Source organism: Candoia aspera, chromosome 7 (genome assembly GCF_035149785.1).
Source record: "Candoia aspera isolate rCanAsp1 chromosome 7, rCanAsp1.hap2, whole genome shotgun sequence".
Classification (NCBI taxonomy): domain Eukaryota; kingdom Metazoa; phylum Chordata; class Lepidosauria; order Squamata; family Boidae; genus Candoia; species Candoia aspera.
This window is the reverse complement of record NC_086159.1, coordinates 48,438,800-48,462,094: the sequence shown is the minus strand read 5'-3', so window position 1 is coordinate 48,462,094 and position 23,295 is coordinate 48,438,800. Positions and strand designations below refer to the sequence as shown.

At 35.7% G+C, this 23,295-nt stretch overlaps 1 protein-coding gene across 8 annotated transcripts in view; it reads left to right on the top strand.

The window, feature by feature from the left end:
* The window catches only part of USP15 (ubiquitin specific peptidase 15), a 59,079-nt gene extending 36,507 nt beyond the window's left edge, over nucleotides 1-22,572 (top strand). For 4 of the 8 annotated variants that reach the window (XM_063309273.1, XM_063309274.1, XM_063309276.1 and 1 more), the window contains 11 exons: nucleotides 2,925-3,149; nucleotides 5,259-5,342; nucleotides 5,431-5,525; nucleotides 5,673-5,864; nucleotides 7,061-7,176; nucleotides 8,171-8,443; nucleotides 14,131-14,201; nucleotides 14,918-15,033; nucleotides 16,952-17,101; nucleotides 18,994-19,097; nucleotides 19,185-22,572. In XM_063309273.1, the coding sequence (XP_063165343.1) occupies nucleotides 2,925-3,149; nucleotides 5,259-5,342; nucleotides 5,431-5,525; nucleotides 5,673-5,864; nucleotides 7,061-7,176; nucleotides 8,171-8,443; nucleotides 14,131-14,201; nucleotides 14,918-15,033; nucleotides 16,952-17,101; nucleotides 18,994-19,097; nucleotides 19,185-19,336 (1,578 nt within the window). In that variant the 3' untranslated portion in view covers nucleotides 19,337-22,572. Of the gene's footprint in view, nucleotides 1-2,924; nucleotides 3,150-3,632; nucleotides 3,810-5,258; nucleotides 5,343-5,430; nucleotides 5,526-5,672; nucleotides 5,865-7,060; nucleotides 7,177-8,170; nucleotides 8,444-14,130; nucleotides 14,202-14,917; nucleotides 15,034-16,951; nucleotides 17,102-18,993; nucleotides 19,098-19,184 lie in introns of those variants that run through there. The other 4 variants (XM_063309280.1, XM_063309281.1, XM_063309275.1 and 1 more) reach the window with 3 other exon arrangements.
* The last annotated feature ends 723 nt before the right edge of the window (nucleotides 22,573-23,295 follow it).

Genomic DNA, 23,295 nt, shown 5'->3' with positions numbered 1-23,295 from the left:
ATCGTCCTAGAGAGGGTCTGTCTATGTGGTTGCTAGAAGTCAACACCGACTTGATTACACATAATGTTAATCAATTTACATAATTTATGTAATACCTTGCACATTCCTAGATATATTATCCATCTATTATCCAAGAGGGAATTCAAACCTCATATGTTGGATATTGTTTTGTTCTACAAGACACATGGGAGAAAAGTAGCAGAGCTAGATGATAAAAACCACAGCTGCCCACTAAATTGAGTGCAGGTGAAAAGCATAGTGTGATGATATGTCCCTCTTATGCCTGATGTGCAGGGACCTCAGCTTTCTGATCTGAAGAAAGCCCACTCATATTTTTGACCAAAAAGAAGTTCCTGCTCTGTGTGCTGAATTCCGACCTTGAAACTGTTAGAGGGAAGTTGCAAGAGTGGGACTGGCCCATGTTAATGCTAGATCTTTATTATTAAGGTACTTGCTAGTACTTTATTATTAATAAGGTACTTGCTATCACTTTGTTATTAATAAGGTTGCTATGAGAAAACTTGGCTTTGAAATAAGGCATAGATTATTTAAATATTTCATTTAAAAATAAATAAATAGTACCTGCCAGCCTGGAGAAAGACAGGAGCAGGACAGTTTATGTAATTAAAAGTAGCCTAATACCTATTTCACACAAAGAGTCCCACAATCCTTTGAACATGCTAGATTCTCTCTCATCACACATTCATTCCTGTCCTGTCATGTATTCATTCCTGTCATCATGTGAAATTCTCCCACTCTAGCTGCTTTTTTCTTTCACAAATCCAGCATAAAATACAGAGCTCCCTTCTCCACTTTTCCCCCTTCCCTTTTGGGATCACTCTATATACCTCCTTAGCTTTCACTGCTAGTTTTGCCCACCCGATTCCCCTCAAGTCTACTTCTCTTCCCAGTCCTGCTCTCCTCTCCCATCATTAAGCGATCCCAGTTTGCCGCACTACTACCCACAGACTACTTTATCATCATACAGTAGCAATAAGATCTGTCCTTTTTCTTCATAGGTTGCTAGAAGTGCTTCAGAACCAAGCATTTCTCTGTAGCTGCCCATTGTTTTTATGTTCTAAGAAATCCTCAGTGGAGTAATGATGACTGATAAATGGAAGCTAACAATTTTTTCCATTTAAAAATAAAATCACGCATCTGACGAAAATGCTTTATGGGGATTGGGGAGATGTCTATGGCTGCGTTCGGATCCTGTATTCAGGGAATCTTTAACCATCTAAGAATGGCATTTCACAGATGCTGTGGTGATAGTGAGGATCTTGCTTTTTATTCTATTTCCTGGCCTTGGTCAGTTGGTCCTTCTGTATATTAGAATAGCCACATAATAGTTGAGAGCCTTTTCTCACTTGGAATCAACTTTCACCAGAATTACATTTGAAATAATGTTTTTTTTGAAAGCACTAAACATGCTTTTTCACTCGGTGAAGCATTTTAAAAAATTCTAATTTGAATGTAAAGCTGTTGATTCTATTATATGACATGGGTCTTTTAGCCTAGAGGTTCCTTATTTTGTATTGTGATTTTACAAGTGCTTATTGCTATTTTTATCCTGTGTCTAAATAAGATTAATGTTGCTGCCATCAATGTTCAGAATAGGATCAAAGATATATATTTTAGGCATATTTGATCATATTTATTATGGTCTTCTGCAATTTGTATTATTGTCATCTTTGGCTCTTTAGTGTACAGAGAACTGATGTGCTGCTACAGTGGCTGAGGTCATCTGACAGCAATCATGGCAATCATCTGTTCATTAGATTTGGTGACTCAGGTTCTTAGAAGGATCACCTGCTAACCCTGAGTAATAGATCCATGCAGGTTAATTAGCTCTGGGGGATAGAGTTGCATTTTCAGTGAACCACCACTGCAGTGATAGCTGGAAGGTTAAAAGTCATCAAGGAATATTTTCCTGTGCCAGTACAGATACTACCGGTTCCCCCATACCTAGATCATTTTCTCTAATTAGGATACTTGATACCAATTATATGATGCCGTAAAATTCTGTTCCTGATGAGTTACCAGAGTCATGGTACCAATTCTGCTGGGTCAGTTGGAAAACTGTTATGCAACAGGATATTCTGTAAGCCGCCCAGAGTCACTGTGTGTGAGTTGGGCGGCCTTATAAATTTGTTTAATAAATAAGTACTAAATAAATAACAGATAAAACACAGTATAGTGGTGTTATTCTGTAACAATATATTTTGCATTAGGCTTCTTTTTATATAACCTTCTTTTACTGGAATATTCATATGAAAGCAATTTTTTCTTAAAACCTCTCATTCTTCAGAGGCTGGCTGCTAACCAACATTCTGTAAAACTGAGAAAGCCTTGCCAGCCTTCCCAGACAACATCTCTTAAGGCAAGGTGGACAACCTCTGGTCCCCAAACCTCATGCTGCTCCAACCCCAAAATGTCTGTGAGTTGCATTCTCAAAATTTGGTGAGGCATTTTTGGGGGGGAAGGTTGGTTTTCTATCATAAGGAGAAACAAAATAACACACATGTTTTAACTAAAAGCCCACAATCCCCCTAACACTCCCCTCAAAAAGAAAGGAAAGAAAGAAAGAAAGAAAATCAGTGTCACTCTCCCATGCCCAATGGAGTCAGAAAAAAAAATAAAGTCTTAAATTAAAATTCCCAGAAATGATCCTCAATTTTATTTGAGATAACCTGGCATTCATAATGGATATATTATAAAGAGAAGGAGAAAATATATAGGTACTAAATGTTTATCTTTCCCCAAAGTTACTCAGTCACTTTTTCCTATTGTAATCTGCTGGATAACACTATTATGTTCTATATGGCCTGGTACATATAGGTATGCACGTGATCTGTTAATATATTTGCATTTATGTATTTAATGCTTCATAAAACTTTTACTATTTTAACTTTGCTTTGATTTAGGTGGTTGCGGAAGAAGCTTGGGAGAACCATTTGAAAAGAAATGATTCCATCATTGTAGATATATTTCATGGACTTTTTAAATCAACCTTAGTTTGTCCAGAATGTGCCAAGATCTCTGTAACATTTGATCCCTTTTGTTACCTAACTCTCCCACTACCTATGAAAAAAGAACGCAGTTTGGAAGTTTATTTAGTTAGAATGGATCCCCTTGCCAAACCCATGCAGGTGAGAAATATATGCCAAGTATTACAGCAGTAGATGCTTTAATATGTTAACTGAAATGAAGTTTTGTTTATTTTACTAATTTTAAGGCCACAGTTAAAATTTGATGCTGTAGTCTTTTTTCTTAACTGTGTGTAACTTACACCTGTGTGTAACTTATAGTATCATTATAAAGATGGAAACTATTCTTCCCTTGAATCATAATAACCTTCTCTGTTAAGATTACTACAGAGATACAATGCAATAAGACAATAATTTGTTATGGATACTAGAGCTATTATAAGACAATAAAAATGTATAATATAAATCATTTTTTGATTCTTCATCATGATTGAAAAGATGAAATGATTGAGAAGATTAAATAATATGGTTTAGAAATATAATTTTCACTTCCATTTCCCCCATAATTTAATCATATTTGTATACAACAACCATGTTGCATAGTTCTGTGTTCTCTGTTAAGAAATCATCTCTCTCTCATCTCAGATTGCAGAAAATTGGCCTTGAAAACTTTCCCCCAGTATTTATCTTTGCTTTTGGGGCATAGTTCTATCCATAGTCTTAATCAGTTATTTGGTGGCAATTATAACCGAAAAACTGAGCAAAAAGCTGAGCAAAGAATCAGATATTTTACATATATGATGGGAAGAAAAAAGAACCAAGGTAGGGCTTCTGGGTTAGACAGAGTTATTAGTTAAAGGTCCTGATCTTTGCGTCTTTTGATCATAACTCTTAAGCAAGCGTATCTGTCTCAAACATTCTCATTTTATTTTTTCTGTTGAAAAATTCTGTTTGGCTGGACAGCTGTATTATTAGGACTGGTGCTTGAGGTTAAGGAACAGCACACTCAAGCTGCCATTTTCAAGGCTCTTTGTATTTTAAAATGAAGTTGTACTTCTAAGACAACTGGCAGAATATGTTTGCAAGGCCTCCTTTAACAATGAGTGAAGTGGAGAGACCAACCATTTTGTCCCAGTTTAGACATTACTACAAATCAAAAGCTTGCAGTCAAGTTTGTGCATTCTCCAAAATGAAATAAAATATATCATTATTATTCTCAATCTGTAGTGCATTGGAACTCACTCAGTGCTGTACAGAGATTCTGTGAGAGGCAAATTTTGAAGCCATTTGTTACAGGATAATGTTTATACCAAGGCAATAGTAATATTAATCTTTTTAATATTAACGATCAGCAGTTCTAGGGCAATAGAAAGATAGCATCAGCATGACAAGTTATGCCAAAGAAGGGTAGAGTCTTGCACTCCTGTTGTCATCCTATAATTGAAAAAGTAGCCTTCCTGCAAAATGCAGTTTACAGTATAGGCCAGAAAATCCTGTTGTATATTAAGTAGGCAATCAGAATAGTGAAAATTCAATGCAATGTTTTTCTTCATTTATTCAGATCTGTTTATTTCATTAAATTGATTTGTTTGGAAAATAATTTCCTAAGGTGCAGCAAACATTAACAGATAAAACTGAATGCACAAATACAGTTTAAAATACAGTATTGGTGAGATTTGCTAGGTTAGCTAATAGATGATAGGGATTAATTATAAATCAGAATCATAATGAAGAAATATGATAATGCTTTAATACAGCCTGAAAAACAGCAGTGCGATTTAGAAGATGATGGCTTTGAGACTCAGATACAAAGTGGGACGTTAGTTTGATTGCTCCAAGGGCAAGAGGCTATACATTTTCCATGGTAGGAAATTGGGTTTTATCACCTTTTGTTAATTAACAGATTCCCTTTCCACCACCAAAATATTCCAATTATACTACTTCCACAATTAAAACTTCCTTCTCTTTAATGATGGACTAGGGAGTTTGATCCATATACTGTACATTAACCGCTCCACTCGGAAATCAACCCACTAAACTATATTTAGTGTTACCACCCATCTCCCCTCAAAGAGTCCCCCTCTTTGGGGGGAGATGGATGGTAATAGAAATTTGAATAATAAATAAATAAATAAATATTTCTTTTCAAAAGCTCTCTTCTTTCACATAGAATATTTTTATGTCACTTCAATATTAAAACTTGGAAATTACAGTATATCCAGTTATCTTGTTTGTTTCTTAAGAATGACCATGTTGTATTTTATTTTCTAGTACAAAGTAGTAGTACCAAAAATTGGGAATATACAGGATCTGTGCATCGCATTATCAACTTTGTCAGGTGTTGCTGCAGATAAGGTATGATATTTCATAGGTAATTGTACATCAAACTAAATATTATCTGTACATCTAAACAAACATGAAATAAATTGTGTTTCTGTTTTAGATGATCGTTACTGATATATATAATCATAGGTTTCATAGAATATTTGCAATGGATGAAAATCTAACCAGTATTATGGAACGTGATGACATTTATGTGTAAGTACAAAATAAGCATAGTCAACAGAATATTATTTTGTCATAAATTGTATGTGAATTAATAGAATTATATAAAGATATGGCCTGGTTTAACATGAGTATTTTGTGGGTTTTTTGTTTTGTTTTGTTTTGTTTTTGCTGCTTTAGATTTGAAATTGCCATCAATAGAACTGAAGATACAGAGCAAGTTGTAATTCCAGTTTGTTTAAGGGAAAAGTTTCGTCATAGTGGTTACAGCCATCATAGTGGTTCAACACATTTTGGACAACCTTTCCTTATAGCAGTGCCTAGAAATAACACTGAAGATAAACTGTATAACCTTCTGCTATTGAGAATGTGGTAAGTGTACAAGAGAAATGCTACAGTACATCTTAAGTTGTATTGGGAATATTTGGACATCACAAATGTAGATCTTCAAGCAGAGGGTAAAAGGGTTTTTTATTATTTATTATTTTTATTATTCATTAAATTTTGCCACCGCCCATCTCCCCCCGAAGAAGGGACTCTGGGCGGTTTACAAAAACAATAAAAACATTAAATACCATAAACATAAATACATATCTAATACAATATAACAATATAGTATAAGACATAAATATAATATAAAATCCAGATGACAATAGTAGATATAAATATAGATAGTAGATATACTGCTCGTGTATATCTAAAGGACCATTTTAGGGCACCAGCCATCTCCAGGAGTGATTACCTCCCTCCCCCCCAGGCAAGATGGCAGAACCAGGTCTTTAGTTGTTTTCAGAAAGCCACCAGGGATGGAATCTGCACTATCTCTGGGGGAAGGATGTTCCAGAGGGCAGGAGCCACTGCAGAGAAGGCCCGTTTCCTGGACCCCGCAGATGGAATTCTCTTACAGATGGGGTCTGCAACATGCCCTCTCTGCATGATTGGGTGGGACAGGTTGATGTAATGGGGAAGAGGCAGTCCCTCAGATAACCTGGCCTCATGCCATGTAGGGCTTTAAAGGTGAAAACCAACACCTTGAATTGGACCCAGAAGCAGGCTGGTAACCAATGGAGCTTGCATAGTAGCGGTGTTACATGCATCCTTCTAGGGTCACCAAAAATAGCCTCACGCAGCTGCATTCTGCATTCTGTAACATGCCCTCTCTGATTCCATAGTTAATCATAAAAAGAAGCATCAGCAATGTCTGCATGATGTTGCAGACTAATGCTATACTCCTCAGTAATCCTGTTCCTTAAGGATATTGAATTATTCAATTAGTAATCTTCAAGGATAGTTTGAAGATCATACAAGGACTTCTTCTAGATATTTAAAATAAATTTTATATCTTTCTCAGCTACCTGTAAAGATCGTGATATTTCCAAGATGACTTATAGCAGTTTATGATCAAGTAATCTTTCCTTATGTAGCACAACTGCAAAGTAAAAATTTAGCACTACTCTATTTCCATACATTTGTATGGTTAACTTCATTGTATTATATAAATATATGAAATAGTAGAAAAAAGTATCATAACAAGAAGGTTGGTATAATGATCGATTGGTGCATTTCAGTCGATATGTGAAAACCTCTGCTGAAACAGAAGACACTGAAGCATCTCTCCAGTGCTGCAAGGACAATAGTATCAATGGTAATGGCCCAAACGGAATTCATGAGGAAGGATCTCCAAGTAAGGCTTGAATTAAACACAGCTGTTTAAATGTTAAACTGTCTTGTCTTCTTTTAAAACTTGCTTTGCTTTGTCCATTGCCTTTCAGTATATAGGTTATCTTTAACATCATAAATGTAGCAAAACATGGTTCTCTAATACTTGTGAAGCTGAAAAGTACAATTGCAAACATAAGGGACTTTTTTCTTGTTATACATCCAGATCTTATTTCATATATATTATAATTCACAGTTCACAGTGTGTACTGAGAGTGCTTTGTTCTCTTTTAAAATAAATGTATTCTATATAGAGAAATTGTGAAAGAAAGTGGCATTGTAATAGCTGTGCTCTTTCACCTGAGGAAATGAAGTGTTAGGTTCGTGTGTATTTTTTCATTCCATGAACATACTGTACAACTCTAGTCACCATTATTGGGCTTGAAATAATATGGGCAATACTTAATGAAATCTATGTACAGTCCTAGCAGAAAAATTAAATAGAATTTTAAAGAATCAAGAGCTACACTTTCTTTTTATAGTCCTTCGTAGTTTGCCTAAATAGTAGTATAAACTGGAAATTGCTGAAAGTTGTTTAGTGTGGAATCTTTCCCTTCTTTATTGTTCAGAAAGATTTGAGAGTTCTTAGACCCTATATTTCTTCCCAACAGCCAGCGGTTCTCATATCCTCAGTCCTATAATATTTAAAGAAATGTCTTAGTTGGTTAGAATCCCCATTATTGCTTGTTGTCTATTGTTGCTAATAACATTCATTTAGCTCAATAAATCATCCAAACCTAAGGTAATCCAGGCAAACTTTACCTGCCTTGGTTTCTCAGTGCGAATAGTTTATGTCCATTTCTGGTAATCTAGTGCTGTGCATGTTTCAGTTTCTAACAAAAGCAATTTTTAAATTTCTGTTTCAAAAGAGAGTCATACTATAACTCTTTATGCCTTGATTTTAGAGTCCACATATCCTAAAGTCAAGATATTCGCTATCATTATGTCTTCCATCACAGGTGAGATGGAAACTGATGAACAAGACGATGAATCCAGCCAAGATCAGGAACTGCCTTCTGAAAATGAAAACAGTCAGTCAGAAGATTCTGTTGGAGGTGATAATGATTCTGAAAATGGATTATGCACAGAGGATTCCTGCAAGGATCAACTTATAGGGCACAAAAAACGATTGTTCACATTCCAGTTCAACAGCTTAGGCAATGCAGACATCAATTATGTCAAAGATGATACCAGGCATATACGATTTGATGACAGGCAACTTAGACTAGATGGTAAGTTTTATACTGGAACAAATCGGATTTTACTGGATTTTATAAATGTTACAATTATTATGAAGTCAGTGAATAAATGATGTTTATTTTTTAGGGCAAATCCTCACAAGGAGGTATACAATGAAAATAATAAATAGAACATATATTTTTTAAAACTATCAGACAGAATCCTACATTTCACACTGTCCTACTATATACCCCCAACATAAAACCACAATGTACTTCCCAAAGTTTACTCATTGTCACCTCTTGTACCCTTTCAATCAGAATTTCCCCCTACACCTTGCCAGACACATTTAACGAACAAATCCCTGTAGTTTTTGTATTCATTCGTGCTATCGTTCACTTTTATAGAGGAACAATAATGGCATTCTTCCAAATGGCAGAGCATTCAAATGCGCATTAAACAAGTTGATCAACCACTCCTTAAACAAACCACATCCATGTTTTAATATTTTTCCACATACACCATATATACCTGTAGCCTTACCATTTTTAAATGTTCTCACAGCTTTTATGACTTCCTTACCAATTTTTTCTTGGACTCTAACACTTGTAGATAAGTTACAATTCCACACTTCATCATATCACTATCATTCCCATTCAGATCTCTAAAATACTCCTTCCAGCCTGCTCTCATTTCAGATTCATCCCAAATCATTTCATATTTTTTAAACATTATTTATTCTACTATTGGCTTCTTATTTAAGTCTTTTCAACTATATCCAAAACAATTTTTTATTTCCACCAAAATTCTTCTGCATTTTTTTCTGCCTCTTTTAATCGTAAACTTTCCTTGCTCTCTCTGATTACGTTCTTCACATCTATTTTTTTCTGTATACACATTGTACAATATCTTTCATCCTTGTTTTTTGCAGTAATTGTTCCCTTGTATGCATGTTATCCTCATCGACAGATGTATATCCATTCCTTTGCCAGTTGTAGGTATGAAATAGACTTTTGCTTAAACCATGTGATCAGAACAAATCATTCTCTATTCACCAATCATTGTTCTTATTCATTTATTTTTTTATAAAGCTTTATTAATTTTTCAGAATATATAATTAAAACACAAAGTACAGAATATAGAACAGATAGAACACAAGTCTAAAAAAAAAACAAGAAAAACTAAAACAGTGCAAGAATAGACAGAAAAACATAAAAGACAGGTGACTTCCGACCTTCTCCAACACAGATATAAAAGCATATAAAAGTTAATACCTTGCTATTAATTAAACATTTAGTAACATTATTTCTCTAAAAACAAACCATTTAATCATCAAAACCCAAAATCAGAACTTCATTTTTTTCCATTACAAGCAAATAGTCCAAAAGCAGCTTCCAAACAAAAACAAATCCAGTTACAGTTTTTCTCTTATCAATGCTGTCAGTTTAGCCATTTGCACCAGTTTCATTAACTTAATCATCCGATCCTCCATTGAGGGAATTTGTGGCTTTTTCCATCTTTGAGCATATAAGATTCTTGCTGCTGTTATCATATATAAGCACAGAGTTCCATGTTGCTTCTCAAGCTGTTGGTCCATCAAACCCAAGAGAAACAGCTCCGGTTTCAATTGTAAGTCCACTTTAAGAATCTTTTGAATAATAATACATACTTGATTCCAGAATTTCTTAGCTTTTCAATATTTAATCTTGATTCAAAGTGCATTTGCAAAACCTGGTCTCTTATTTTCCTTCTAGTAAAATGGATCAAACCATCTCTTGGTTTATTATTTACCGCTGCATATCTTGAGTTGATGCAAAAAACTTTATCTAATTCCTTCTCCATTCTATCTTCTTCCCAATCCAATAATTTTGCCAAAGCCTCTAGGATTTTTTTAACAATATTTTCCCCTTTCACCTCAGGAACTCCTCTCAGTCTCATACCAAAATCCATGTCCCTAAGTTCTAATAGAGCCATTTTATCAAGTTCTTTTTCTCTCTCTTGCTCAGTATTATACATCTTGGTTTCTAATACCTCCACTCGATCCATTACTTGTTTCACCTCTCCAGCAGTTTTTTCCATTGGATGTTCAATCTTTTTCTCAAAGTCAGAATATTTACTTTCCATCGTTTTCTCCAAGTCTCCATATTTGATTTCCATCTTTTTCTCAAAGTCAGAGTATCTATTTTCCATTTTCTTCTCAAAGGCATCAAAATATTCTTTAAAGGTATTAGTATTTTCATCAATCATATTTCTCATCATCTCCACATTATCAGAACCACAACAAGGTGGTCTCCTAGAAGCCATTAGCTAATACAACCAAATCTTAAAGTCAGTGTAAGAATACTAGAAACTAAGATCGTTCAAAAACAAAAGTCTTGCCACTAGAGGTGTTTACGGAAAGTATCCATTTAACTTGTTAAGAAAAAAATCAACAACACTCACTTTCTCATGATAGCCATGAAAGTTCCGATTCCAACAGGACAGATTTGTTAAATCCCAAAAGGAAACAATAAAAATACTGCCAATTAAATCAAAAAAATGTATAGTCCTTTGCTTCTATAAAATAAATCCACAGTTCAACTTTCGGTTCTTTTTGCCCAAAACGTAAAGTACAAAACCAAGTTCAAATACTCAACAGTTAAGTTTCAAAAATAATGTAAAAGTTACCAAGAGAAATCTCATCTCTGTGTTGGAAAAAGCTCTTTTAAATGAAGAAAAGGCAAACAAATTGGTGCATTAAGAAATGGGGTGGTCAGTTTTAAAGTCCGTTTAAACAGCTGCAGCACGGCTTGGGAAAGGATGACAATCCCACCTCCTAGCTGATCACTCACCGCTCAATTTATAAACTCCATTTACGATCTTCTGGCTATGACCAGCTGCCCGGAGGACACAGGGTAATTCCTAAGGTTCTCCTTTATCCAGGGAACACTTCTGGGCTCCAGGAAATCTTGCCCGAGTCCTAAAAACGCTGTGCTGCCTGGTCTACTTGCGAAGCTAAATCGCAAAGAGTCTCTGTTCAAACCACCATTCCCACTGGAAGCCCCGCCATTCTTATTCATTTGAGGGTGTCTGAATAGTTGTCACATTTTCTGTATTGCTCATTTATTTATGTTTTTTATTTTTATTTTTATTTTACTCAGTGAAATTTACAAACCACCTCAGTGGCCCTGAAAGACTTCAAGCATCGTACAAAGACAAATGGCAACAAAGATACCGCAAACTATAAAATACATACAAAGTACAAGAAAACATAAAGTTACATTATATTTTATTGATAGATCCACTGCTGGAGTCAGCAAATCTTCACAATTAGGCCTTCCAGGACAGTCAAGTTTTTATAACATTTCTAGAAGGCCCTGGGAGTCAGAGACACTGTCCCCTCAAGGGGCAAGCTGTTCCTGAAAAGGGGAGTCCCCACAGAAAAAGCTTGCTTTCAGGTCCTTTCCCTCTAAAGGTGGAACCTTTAGCACACCTTCTCTTTTCACTCAGATTGGGCATGAATTAAACTCAGAAGTAGCCTTTGCAGCACAAAGTAGCCCCACAACAGAGGTTTTGCATGGTGGTAGCAAAAATGACTTGTAAGGAGAGAAGCTGCTGCATTTTGCACCAGCTAAAGTTTCTGGGTAGTATTCAAGGTAAGCTCTGTGCAAAACAAATCATAGTAACCCCAGTGGAAGATGACAAAGGCATGAATGACTATTTTACCCTGTTCTTGGTAAGATTACAGCTGCAACTTGGCAAAGACCCTGGTGGCCACAGCCATTTCTGTAAATCCAGGAAAATCCCAAATTAAATTCGTCCACAGAGTAACATACTCTGTTAAGAGCCAAATATGGTATTATCCCAGATTCAGAAGATTTCTTAATATCCATTCCATCTAGGTTGGGCTGAGTGTGAGCCTATTTCCCCACATCTAATCCCTTGCAGCATCCAGACATTGGATCAGTATTTGTACCTTATCCTCCATTTGTCCCAGGGTGGAGAAATGCAAATAACTATCATATGCATATTGATGATACCTCACCCTGAGCCACTGGATGACTTTTCCCAGTGGCTTCATATAGGTGTCAAACAGGATGGGGTACACCATAATGGAGCATCTGTGGGCCAGACTTCTTCCCTGCACTAGCCACCAATTGAACCCACCCACTCAGGGAGGAGGAAAATCAGTGGCTTCTCAAAGACAGCCTGAAAGAATACTGTGGTTGATGATATTAAAAGTTGCTGAGTGGTTCAGAAGGAAATGGGTGGTTGCAGTCCCACTATCCAAGTCCCACCACAAGTTAACCACGGTGTGACCAGTGCTGCTTCAGTCGTGTGCTCGAGCCTGCTGCTTCTAGTTTTCTCTGTAGTTGTTACCAACCACTTCCTTTACAACCTTCCTCACAATAGGGAAATTGTGGATCTAAGGCAGGCCTCTTGAGGAGCTGATGGAACAGCATCTCTTTTAAAGCTGCTGGCAGTGACTGTTCCTAAAGAAAAGCATTATCTATTGCCAGAATCTACCTCCCTGCCTTCTTAGCCACTTTAACCAATCAGGAGGGGCATGGGTCAGAGATGTGGCAAAGGTGAAATCATAGAAAACCCAGTCTACTTCGTCTGGTTCCACATGCTCAAAACTTCCTAGTAACATTGCAGTTACCTGCATTTTTTCTTGTTTCTTAACATTTTTATTTATAACTGCATTTTTTACCTGATTCTGTAATTATATCAATATAATCTCTGTGGACAGCATTCCACAATTACGATGGTACTACTGAGAAGGCACATTTTCCACTAATTACTCTTTTCTGTTCAAATAACAGAACAGAGGGAAAGATTTTTTTACCCCATGCTGTGAAGTGCTTTAAAAATCAAAACAGTCAGTTGAGTGTAATCCAGAACTCAAAAATGTAGTTCATAAAGAAGGGTGAAATGTCTGCACAAGGTCCAGGTTTCAGCACTGTAGTAGCCATGTTTTTAAATTATTTGCTGCTTCCAAGCTGTTTTGAAAGACAGTCATACCTTAAGTAGAGTAGCATCTGAAAATTACTTGAGCATCCATTGTTAAAGAAAGGTTATTCTGTTTGATATACTAAAGTAAGATGCACAATTTCTACATGGATGTGGTAAGCAATCGGTCTATTGGATACTTCCCTGGAAAGATGGCTATTATTTTGGCTAGGGATATGAAAACATTCTGTGCATAGAACAGACAGGTGGTCCATGTCTGGGCTGAAACACATAAATACATATTCCAAGAAGATCATTTGAGGTGGGGGTGAGGTAAGTGGGAAAAACCCAAAGACACTGGTAGGGAAAATAGGGAAAGGAAGGTGTTGGAAAAATCAACACACAGGTTAGAGAGTAGAGAAAGAGGGATAAGGCACACCAGTCTTGCCTTAGTCACTCTATAAGACCCCTCTGTATTTTGTTTCAACCAAAACGAGATGCTAAAATGTGTTTTATGTGTGTGTGTACGAAAAAAAAAAATCTTCTCATGTACCCCTCTTTTTGGCATATTTACACACTATTCAGAGGTTGAATATAAAATTCTAGTAGTTGATCTCCATGGCACTGAAAAGTAAAATTCATATCTATTTTATTTAAAGTTGAAATTAAATAGATACTGATCATGGTTTTCTTTCCAAAGTTCAAAGTTGCACTTTAATATGATATGATTAGTAATTGGAAGTGTAATCTTTCCTTAACTGAAATTAATTCATAAATTTTAGAGTCTTGCACTATCTTTTTCTTTTAGAAAGATCTTTCTTAGCTTTGGATTGGGACCCTGAATTCAAGAAGAGATACTTTGATGAAAATGCTGCTGAGGTATGTTATATTTAGTAAAGGGGAAAAAAAGTTGTTACACTACTTGAATATTTACGCTACTTGAATATTTGCCACTTTATTTTAAAGTGGTAAATTAGGGTTAACCATTTCATCCTTGCAAATTATGTGTAGTGGGCTTATCATGGAAGAAAACTGCTTCTTTGTATTGTAAAAATTGACTGGATACATTCAGGAAGAAAGGACAGTATCTCCTGCCACCTTTTAAAAAATGAAATGTTTTATCAAAGGGTCCACAAGTAAAATAGTTGCTGTTGTCAGATCAGATTCATGTTCCCTCTCGCTTGGGCCAAGGTAGAGGGGATCACCTGAGGCACAAATGAAAGTCTGCTTGATCATTGTTGGATTTAACATAAAAGAATTAACACACCTGCATGCTTTGGTATCATGGTAAACTCCCTTCCTGAAGAAATGGTGTAAAGTGACTATTCCTTTCCAACCCTTTTCATAGCTTGCCCAAATTGCCCTACACCAAATCAGATGAAACTGGAACATGGCAAAATAACACTTTCACTTGTGGGTAATGCCTTTTTCAAAGAATTCCACACATGTTAAAAGTAGCAGGGGTCTTATTTCTCAATTTGGCATAGTTTTCCATATTAGAAAACATATAGCCCTTTTTTTTACAGTAAGACAAAAATCACTAAAATGAATTTTGTTTCATTTGTTCTTTTAACTCAAGAAATACTTCTCTTTAGGATTTTGAAAAACATGAAAGTGTGGAATATAGACCTCCAAAAAAGCCATTTGTGAAATTAAAAGATTGCATTGAGTTATTTACAACTAAGGAAAAGTTGGGTGCTGAAGATCCATGGTAAGAGTAAAAACCTACTTCTACACTGAAGTGATTTCTCACATTATGGAATTTATTTTCCACTTTTCTGTGGAATTTCTGACAGTTTGCCAATGTTTTCTAAGCTTAGTATACAATGTAGAATAGAGATGTGTGGTGTTTTGATCCAAAGAGCAAAGATGTTTCAGATACGTTGTGGGTGTACTAATTGCACACGTCAGCAACATCTTAAAAAAAATCACCTTTTTTCTAGGCTGCAAGAGCTATACTTATTTAACCAGAGCTATATTTACTGAAGAGTGATTACTACACAGTATTGTATATAATTCATTCCCTTTTTCTTACTTTTCTTAACTGGTGTAGAAAAAATAGTAAGGAAATCCCAGACTTATGATTCTACCAAACTAGAAATCATCATACTGGCAGTAACAAACTAGGTCAAAGAAAGGGCTGTTTATTGCAGTAACTTGTAGAGAGGAGATTGCAAAACATTTCAACATATGCTTATCCTGTGGAGCCCTTGCCAGTATACCTGTACACTGGTATGGGAGAATTTATCTGTTATTCATTGCAAACAGCTGAAAGTCTGTACATTTTGACAATCAACCTGATTTGCAATGGGGGTTGAATAATTTCGATTACAGCTGTAATTAAAAATGCAAATAATCATACTTTTTCAGTTTTGAGAACAGATTTATTTGTTTGTTTGTTTGTTTATTGAATTTCTGTGGACTCCCAACCTATACATTATAATCATAGACAGCTAAAACAACATATAGAAATAAACAAGAACCCCACACAATTAAAACCACCACACAACCAAGGGGCCATAGCATTCCCATACCAAGTATACCCCGCTGTGCCTGGGGGAAGAGCCAGGTCTTCACAGCCTACCAGAAGGCCAAGACGGTAGCTGCCTCTGGATCCCAGGGGTCCAACTGTTCCATAGGGCAGGTGCCATTACAGGAAAGTCCCACCTCCTATGTTCCACCAGACAACATTGCTTAAAAGGATACATCTCTTGAAAGGGAAACCCCTTTCTCCTTCTGCACAACCAGGTTTTAGTAATGCACACCAGGTTGGTTCTCTCATCCACAATCAAGTCATGGATGAGATTACCTTTATTGCAGGCTGACCTAGCATTCAGTAGCAACAGTTGCAGTCTGGGCACTCCGAAGCTATGGAGACCAGGCCTTGAGGCTTAGTACAGGGCTGGAATGTGACATTGGTATTAAACACTGAGGCTGCTTTCCCTGAGAGCAGCCTACCTCGTCTCCTGCCATATTTCCCCAAACCCATCACCACCTTGATACTCCTACCTATCTTCTCCCTCAACATCCTCCAGCCCCCCCACCCTCCAACCTCCAAGCCAAAGGCACCCATTCCACCCTTTCCAACATACCCCACCCAAGCTATTGAGATAAACACAACCCAAGACCTGGCACTTCTGGCTAGCATTCAGCACCTATGCCTTGGGCAGTTCCTTCATTTCTCATCACATAATCAACCTAGCCTCTCTCCACCCTATCCTCCCAACCACCCCTCTCTCACCTGGGTTGCAGGTGGAAAGCACCTCACATTCAATAGGCTAGGCAGACAGATCCCTCCCTGCCTCCTCTCTTATCCAAGAGCAGTAGCCAAGTCCATTGTCACCCATTTTATGGATAAGCTTAAAGACTAGAAATATGCAGAAAAAAGAGCATTCTGTATTTGAAGAACAATGATAGTTTGTTTACTATTTACATAATAGGAATGACAATATATTTCCATAAGTTTCAAGAAAAACAGAAAAGTTACGTCTCTCTAATTTAGGCTTTTCATTTGTAACAGGCATTTAATAAATTGAGAATGGTATCAGAAGTTTATCTTCATATTTTTCTTGCCATATACTTCACTTAATTGTAAAATAAGGCATTAACAAGATTTTTTCTCTCTCTAGGTATTGCCCAAACTGTAAAGAACACCAGCAAGCTACCAAAAAACTAGATTTGTGGTCACTACCACCCGTATTGGTGGTACATCTAAAACGCTTTTCTTACAGCAGATACATGAGAGATAAATTGGATACATTGGTTGACTTCCCAATAAAGTGAGAACCGTATCAGTAATGGATAGCTTTTGTGTTTACTTTTGATACCTTTGGTATACTTTTACAAATATTTATTCTCCATGTTTGCATGAATATATATTAATTATTTATAATATTATATAATGAAGCAGTGATGAGTTTTCAGGCTGAATGGCCATGGTCTAGTTTTCTTTTGTCCTGACCACGGCCATTCAGCCTGAAAGCTTCATTGCTTCATTGATGCCAGCCGTGAAAACCTACACCAGTATATTATACTGTATAATATTTAATATTCTTATGCGTATACATGCTAATATAACTAATTTCAGGATAATGTTACCTGAAAATGAACCTGTGTATCTGATAAGAGGAAATTTCTAAAGTAAGAGGAAGAAGATAAGGTATAGGCCTTTGGGTACAGTTGTGTTATATTGAAATGCAATAGATTTTTTTGGCTGTTCTGAAATATAATTCACTTACAACAAGTTCATTTATTGTATAGACAAGATTAGTGCAGCTCAATTTTTTTCTTAGATTATTTTATCCCATCTTTATTATTTTATAAATAACTCAAGGCAGGGAACATACCTAATACTCCTTCCTCCTCCTATTTTCCCCACAACAACCACCCTGTGAGGTGAGTGCGGCTGAGAGAGTGACTGGCCCAAGGTCACCCAGCCAGCTTTCATGCCTAAAGTGGGGACTAGAACTCTGTCTCCTGAATTAAATGTGAATCTTCTATTTCTTTACTTCCCTACATTAAGTAATCACTCTCCATGTAATTCCCCCAGACAAAAATTTGATCCTACATACAACTATACAGAATTATATTTCATTTATTTTCAGTTACATGTCAGCTTTATGGGATAGATCAGACTAAGAAGCCAATGCCATTAGGTCTAAAACTGCTTATATTAGTATAGCTGTTCTTACAGAACCTTGCAAATCTGAATATGCTCTCCCGTTCCCCCTTGTGAATTAGGGAGGGCCCTTTCTGGGGTGTTTTCTCAAGTTAGTTTCTTGGAATGGTCTTAAGCCATGCTTGTCTGATCATTGTGTTGGTAACAGATCTTCCCACTGTCCTTCAAAGCTATTCTTTATGCTCTCTTCATTGACAACTAAGACTACACATGCTTCAAAAACAATTAGGAAAAATGTTGAGTTTTATACAAGTGGAGCATCTCTCTGATGTCCATGAAAGCAGTCCAACTTTTTTTTCAGGTTTCCATGTGAGCATAAAAAAATACTACTTCTTTAAAAGTCACATTTATTTTAATGAGTAGATTCTTTAAAACAGCAGTATCCTTTTTTCAGTTCATTTAATGAATAGCAGAAAGGTTGGTGCAAGATCTTCCAAATCATTTTGAAGCATGCATTCCAACTACAGCAGCTTACTTGGGATAGAACTGTAGTAATTTTACCTGAAAGAAAAATGCTTCTGAACAAAATCTGGAAATGCTTGTGAATTAGGTTTGATTAAAGCAGCATAGAAACAGCTGAGTGAATAAAGAAATAAATACATTTTAGAAGCCAAATAAATAAAGTATCGTTTTATTTAGTACATTTATATTGTTTTCTTCAAGAAGTACAAAGAAAATGTACTTGTTCTTTTCTCATCCAAGTATTATGTTTACACATGGTGTGAGACTGGTTGTCACTGAGTGAGCTTCAGCAGATTTTAACTTGACCCTTTAAGACAAGTGTGACAGCCTAAATTATTTTACAAACCATGTCTGTTGATAAATTATTACAGTTTTTTAAAAAAATCTTCACTCTCCCAGGTTTTTAGTGTATTTATTGCTTTGCATTAGAATTTAAAGGGATGGCTTCACTGACTTTTGATTGAAGAAAAGCGTAAAGATTAATATCCAGTTTTTGAAAACAAATCCAGTTTGATCTTTTCTTTAAAACAGTGATTTGGATATGTCTGAATTCCTTATTAATCCAAATGCTGGGCCTTGTCGCTATAATTTGATTGCAGTGTCAAATCACTATGGAGGCATGGGAGGAGGGCATTGTAAGTAATTTATTTTATATGTATGACTTTATCTTTATTATGGCCTAATTATTAGCATTTTCAGTAAAACGCTTTTTCTTGTTCTAGATACCGCTTTTGCAAAAAATAAAGATGATGGGAAATGGTACTACTTTGATGACAGTAGTGTGTCGACTGCATCTGAGGAACAAATTGTGGCAAGTATCTTGGTTTTCAGAAACCAGATAGCCTTATTGCACAGGAGCAAGATCCAACACTGACTTGCATACATAATCTATTAAAAGTAATATTTACTGTGCTATATAACACATAGTAATAATGTAAAACATTATGCATTGTATTGTGGTTCACACAGCAAACCTGGAAATCTAAACCCAAAGCACCCTTAATAAATGCTGTAAGTGAATCTTGACGATTTCAGCCAGAAAACCAGAATATTCTTGCTTTTATCCTGTGCACATCACTGAAAGTACTCTGGGGCCTTAATTGATAATTTTTTTCCATCCAATATCATTGTGTGGACTTAGGAGGTATTCCAGAAAGCAATGCAGCATACAGATTCCAACTCTTAGGCTAGTGGATAGACGGTTTTAGATAGGTGAAATGTTAGCAATAAATTTGTAAACTGACCTTGAATGGTTCAGTTCATTCCTGGAAGTGAGGTCCCAGAATAACAGTAGATATGAGAATAATTATTTTTCTGTTATTGATGGGAAGGAGCGATAACACTGCAGGTAAGGTATTCCAAAATGTTCTGCCTTTTAGGTGCTTCTCTGGCAGGTCCACCATACCTAGCCTTTTGTTAAAACAAATCTGTAAAAATCATCCTTTGCTATAACTTGATGTTCCCCAAGTATTATTTTGAAAATTTATTGGCAATGGTAGGAGAAAAGAAGATAGTTTTTCCATTGCTTTTAGCTTGTGCCCAAATAAGATTCTTTTGTCTCCTCCTTCCTTCAGTGAACAATATACTGTATAGTGCTAGTGTATTTAAGATTATTGTTGAAGAGGATCTCATCTAGATTCATTGCTTCAAGTTAGTTTAATAATTTCATCTCCCTGCCCTGCTTAAGTGTTGAAGTTCTGTGGGATCAAATTGTGATTGATTTGGTAGAATATTTATTTAAGATAAAGAAAATAAGAGTGGAACAGAATTGCTTTGTACACTGATTAAATTCACTGGCAGTCATATAAAAATTGCCCAAATATTGGTATGAGCAGAAATAAGTGCAATCTTTATAAGGACTGCTGTTTGTTTTAACAGAAAATGTTAAACTCAGGTAGCTGAACAGACAAGTAAACCTCATCTTAATCCTTTCTTCCTGATGTACTTCCCCATAAATGTCTTTATTCCTCTCTCCCATGGTCAGTTTTCATTTATCCCTTGTGAAGGGGTACCTCTGCATGTAAATCTGCATGCAAACATCTGACCATTACTAAAGCCCAATAAATTAATTGCAGTATCATTATAATAACTATTTGTGTCAAAGGCAGTATCTAGTTATTTCTGTATGAAAATAATAGAATGAATTGTGTTTTGCCCTTTATTTGAATAAAGTATTTTACTACAATAAAATTGAAGCTTTGAAGTAATTAAAATGGAGAGTTTGACTTTGGTAATTAATATTTTTTATTTTTATTTTGCAGTCCAAAGCAGCCTACGTGCTCTTCTATCAGAGACAGGACACAATCAGTGGAACTGGTTTTTTCCCTCTTGATCGGGAAACCAAACAAGGTGCTTCTGCTGCTACAGGCATTCCATTAGAGAGTGATGAAGACAGTAATGAAAATGACAATGATATAGAGAATGAAAATTGTATGCACACTAATTAATCGAAGAACTAGAAGCCATACAGAGAAGAACTTCCTGATGGGAGCTCTCTATTAAAAAGTTGAAATTATCCACCAAATTAAAATAAAATCTGAGATGGGAAATTTCAGATGACAGAATGTAAATCCTTGTTACATTTTAACTTGTGCAGTACCTGAAGTGAAACACAATGAAAACATTATCAGAATTTGTCTCTAATATCTTTGCAATCTTGTATTCACAAGCTATATAGGAAATCACAAATAAACCCCTTTACAATTTCTGCTGCAATCTGGATGAATTACAGTTTCTTTGTTTTGGATGCAAGTTAATATTGACAATTTGTGGATTTATTTTTTGTCTCGATGAATACCCCAAGAATATTACTGCAGAGCCCCTATTTTTCAATGGGTATGTCCTTAGACCCGTAACAAAAAAATTGACTAGTATGTTCAACTCAATGCAGCAGTATTCTTGGAATGTCAGATTTTCAAGTGTCTCCCTCAGATGTTGATTAAAAAGAAACTTAATCATGATAAAATGACTTGGAAAAGGTGTTTTAACCTTTTGTGGTAAAAGTAATCTTCCAGAATATTATGTTCATCTTACTGCTGCTGTGGAACAGGTTCTGGATTTCATGCTGCATTAAGGAATTGAATTTTTCAATTAAATGTAAGTATCCCTCATTGCTTGTTGGATCTACTTTGTAAACATAACTCCTGTTACCTTGTTTATAAGATGTGCGTAACTTTAATCTGGTGTCAGTCCAAAAATTTTAATTGTGCTGTAAGTCCCTCTCCTCCTCCCCATTTTTAGTAGTTTGACAGTTTACAAACTACATACAGTGTAATAGGTTCCGATTTTTAATAGTATACCGTATTCATAGTAATGACTGTGCATCAAGCTTAGATGACTTTTCCATATAACTTGCCTTCAAATTTGTTAATGGGCAACTGGTTCAAAGGTAGGTCTGCTACTTTTTCATGTGCGTTCTTGGTGGATTCACCATAGCCTTACATCTTATCTCAAAAGGTAACTTTACTTAATATAGAAGAATTGGCATTTGCATGTTCAAGAGTCAGAACCTGTACAGTAAGTAGATAAAGTATACATACCTTGAATTGGGTTTTAATTAATTGTGTTGAAGGAGTATGGGATGCCAAAAATAAGTGTGACCGTTTGAAACATTTTTGTTTGCCGCTTTCCCTTTGATAGTTGAAGAAAAGTATTGTTGATTCATATACAATACTGCCTTTGATAGGAACTCTCTAAGTGTGGAGGCACACTTCACATATCTACTACCTAAGGTCCCACCATTGTTAAAGCAAAAAGTATGATCTTCACTTGAACTAAGCAAATACAATAGGTTATAAATTGTGTATTGTAAATAAAGTTCACTCTGTGAGTGCACATTTTGGTAAATTATTTATTTATGTTAGCATTTAAAGTTCAAAATTGCATTTGACCAGGATAAAATTAGGTTTGTGGACATGGCTTTGCTTTATACTTTGATATTAAAAGCTGGTGTTTCATCCTGGTATTTTAAAGCTGCTTTTTTTTTCAATGTAAGCTATCCTCCTGCATGACAGAGGTCGAAAATTGTCTGCACTTGAGTTCACTTGGGTTTACATTTGAAATGCGCATGTTTTATTTATAAAAATTTCAATAAAGCTATTCAACGCCTTACTTAGTCTTTTTGGTTTTTTCCAAATCTTTGATAATTGCTTCGTGGTGTAAGTATGCTACATGGGTTGTAGAAATGACACATTTCATACAATAGTAGATACACCACATTGAATCAAATATAAATATTGGACACAGCCAAATTTTCAGCTGTCTTGAAGATCTGAAAATGAATGTTGTGAAAAACACTTTTTTGAACTGTAGAATAGCATGAATGAGTGAAACCTGAGACAATTCTACACATATTGACCCAGAACTAAATCCCTCTGAACTAATATTTATTTCTATCAGCAGATATGTATAGGATTGTCTACATTTGGATTGCCCCCATGCCTCACCACTATTTCATTAGACAACTTTCAAAGAATGCATTGCTTTATAAAATGGAATTGACAGTTATGGAATTCACATTTGTATTGAAGCTGTTTTAGAGAATTATACATAACACATGTTCAGGTGTAATAACTAGGTTCACACATCCTGCTTAACCATGGTTTGTTAACTATAATTGGGTTTGCATATAATTGGGCTTGGCATAAAGCCAAAACCAAACCGTATCATGTATTAGTGTAATATATAAATCAAGTCAGTGTTTGCAAAAATGTACACAATCCAGCTATGCTAAATTAGACCCCAATTAATTTAGGGCACTATTGCTTTTGGTGAATGCATGAAAACTAACAAATTATGGTACAGACTAAACTTTAGTCATCTGGTTTTTCAAAT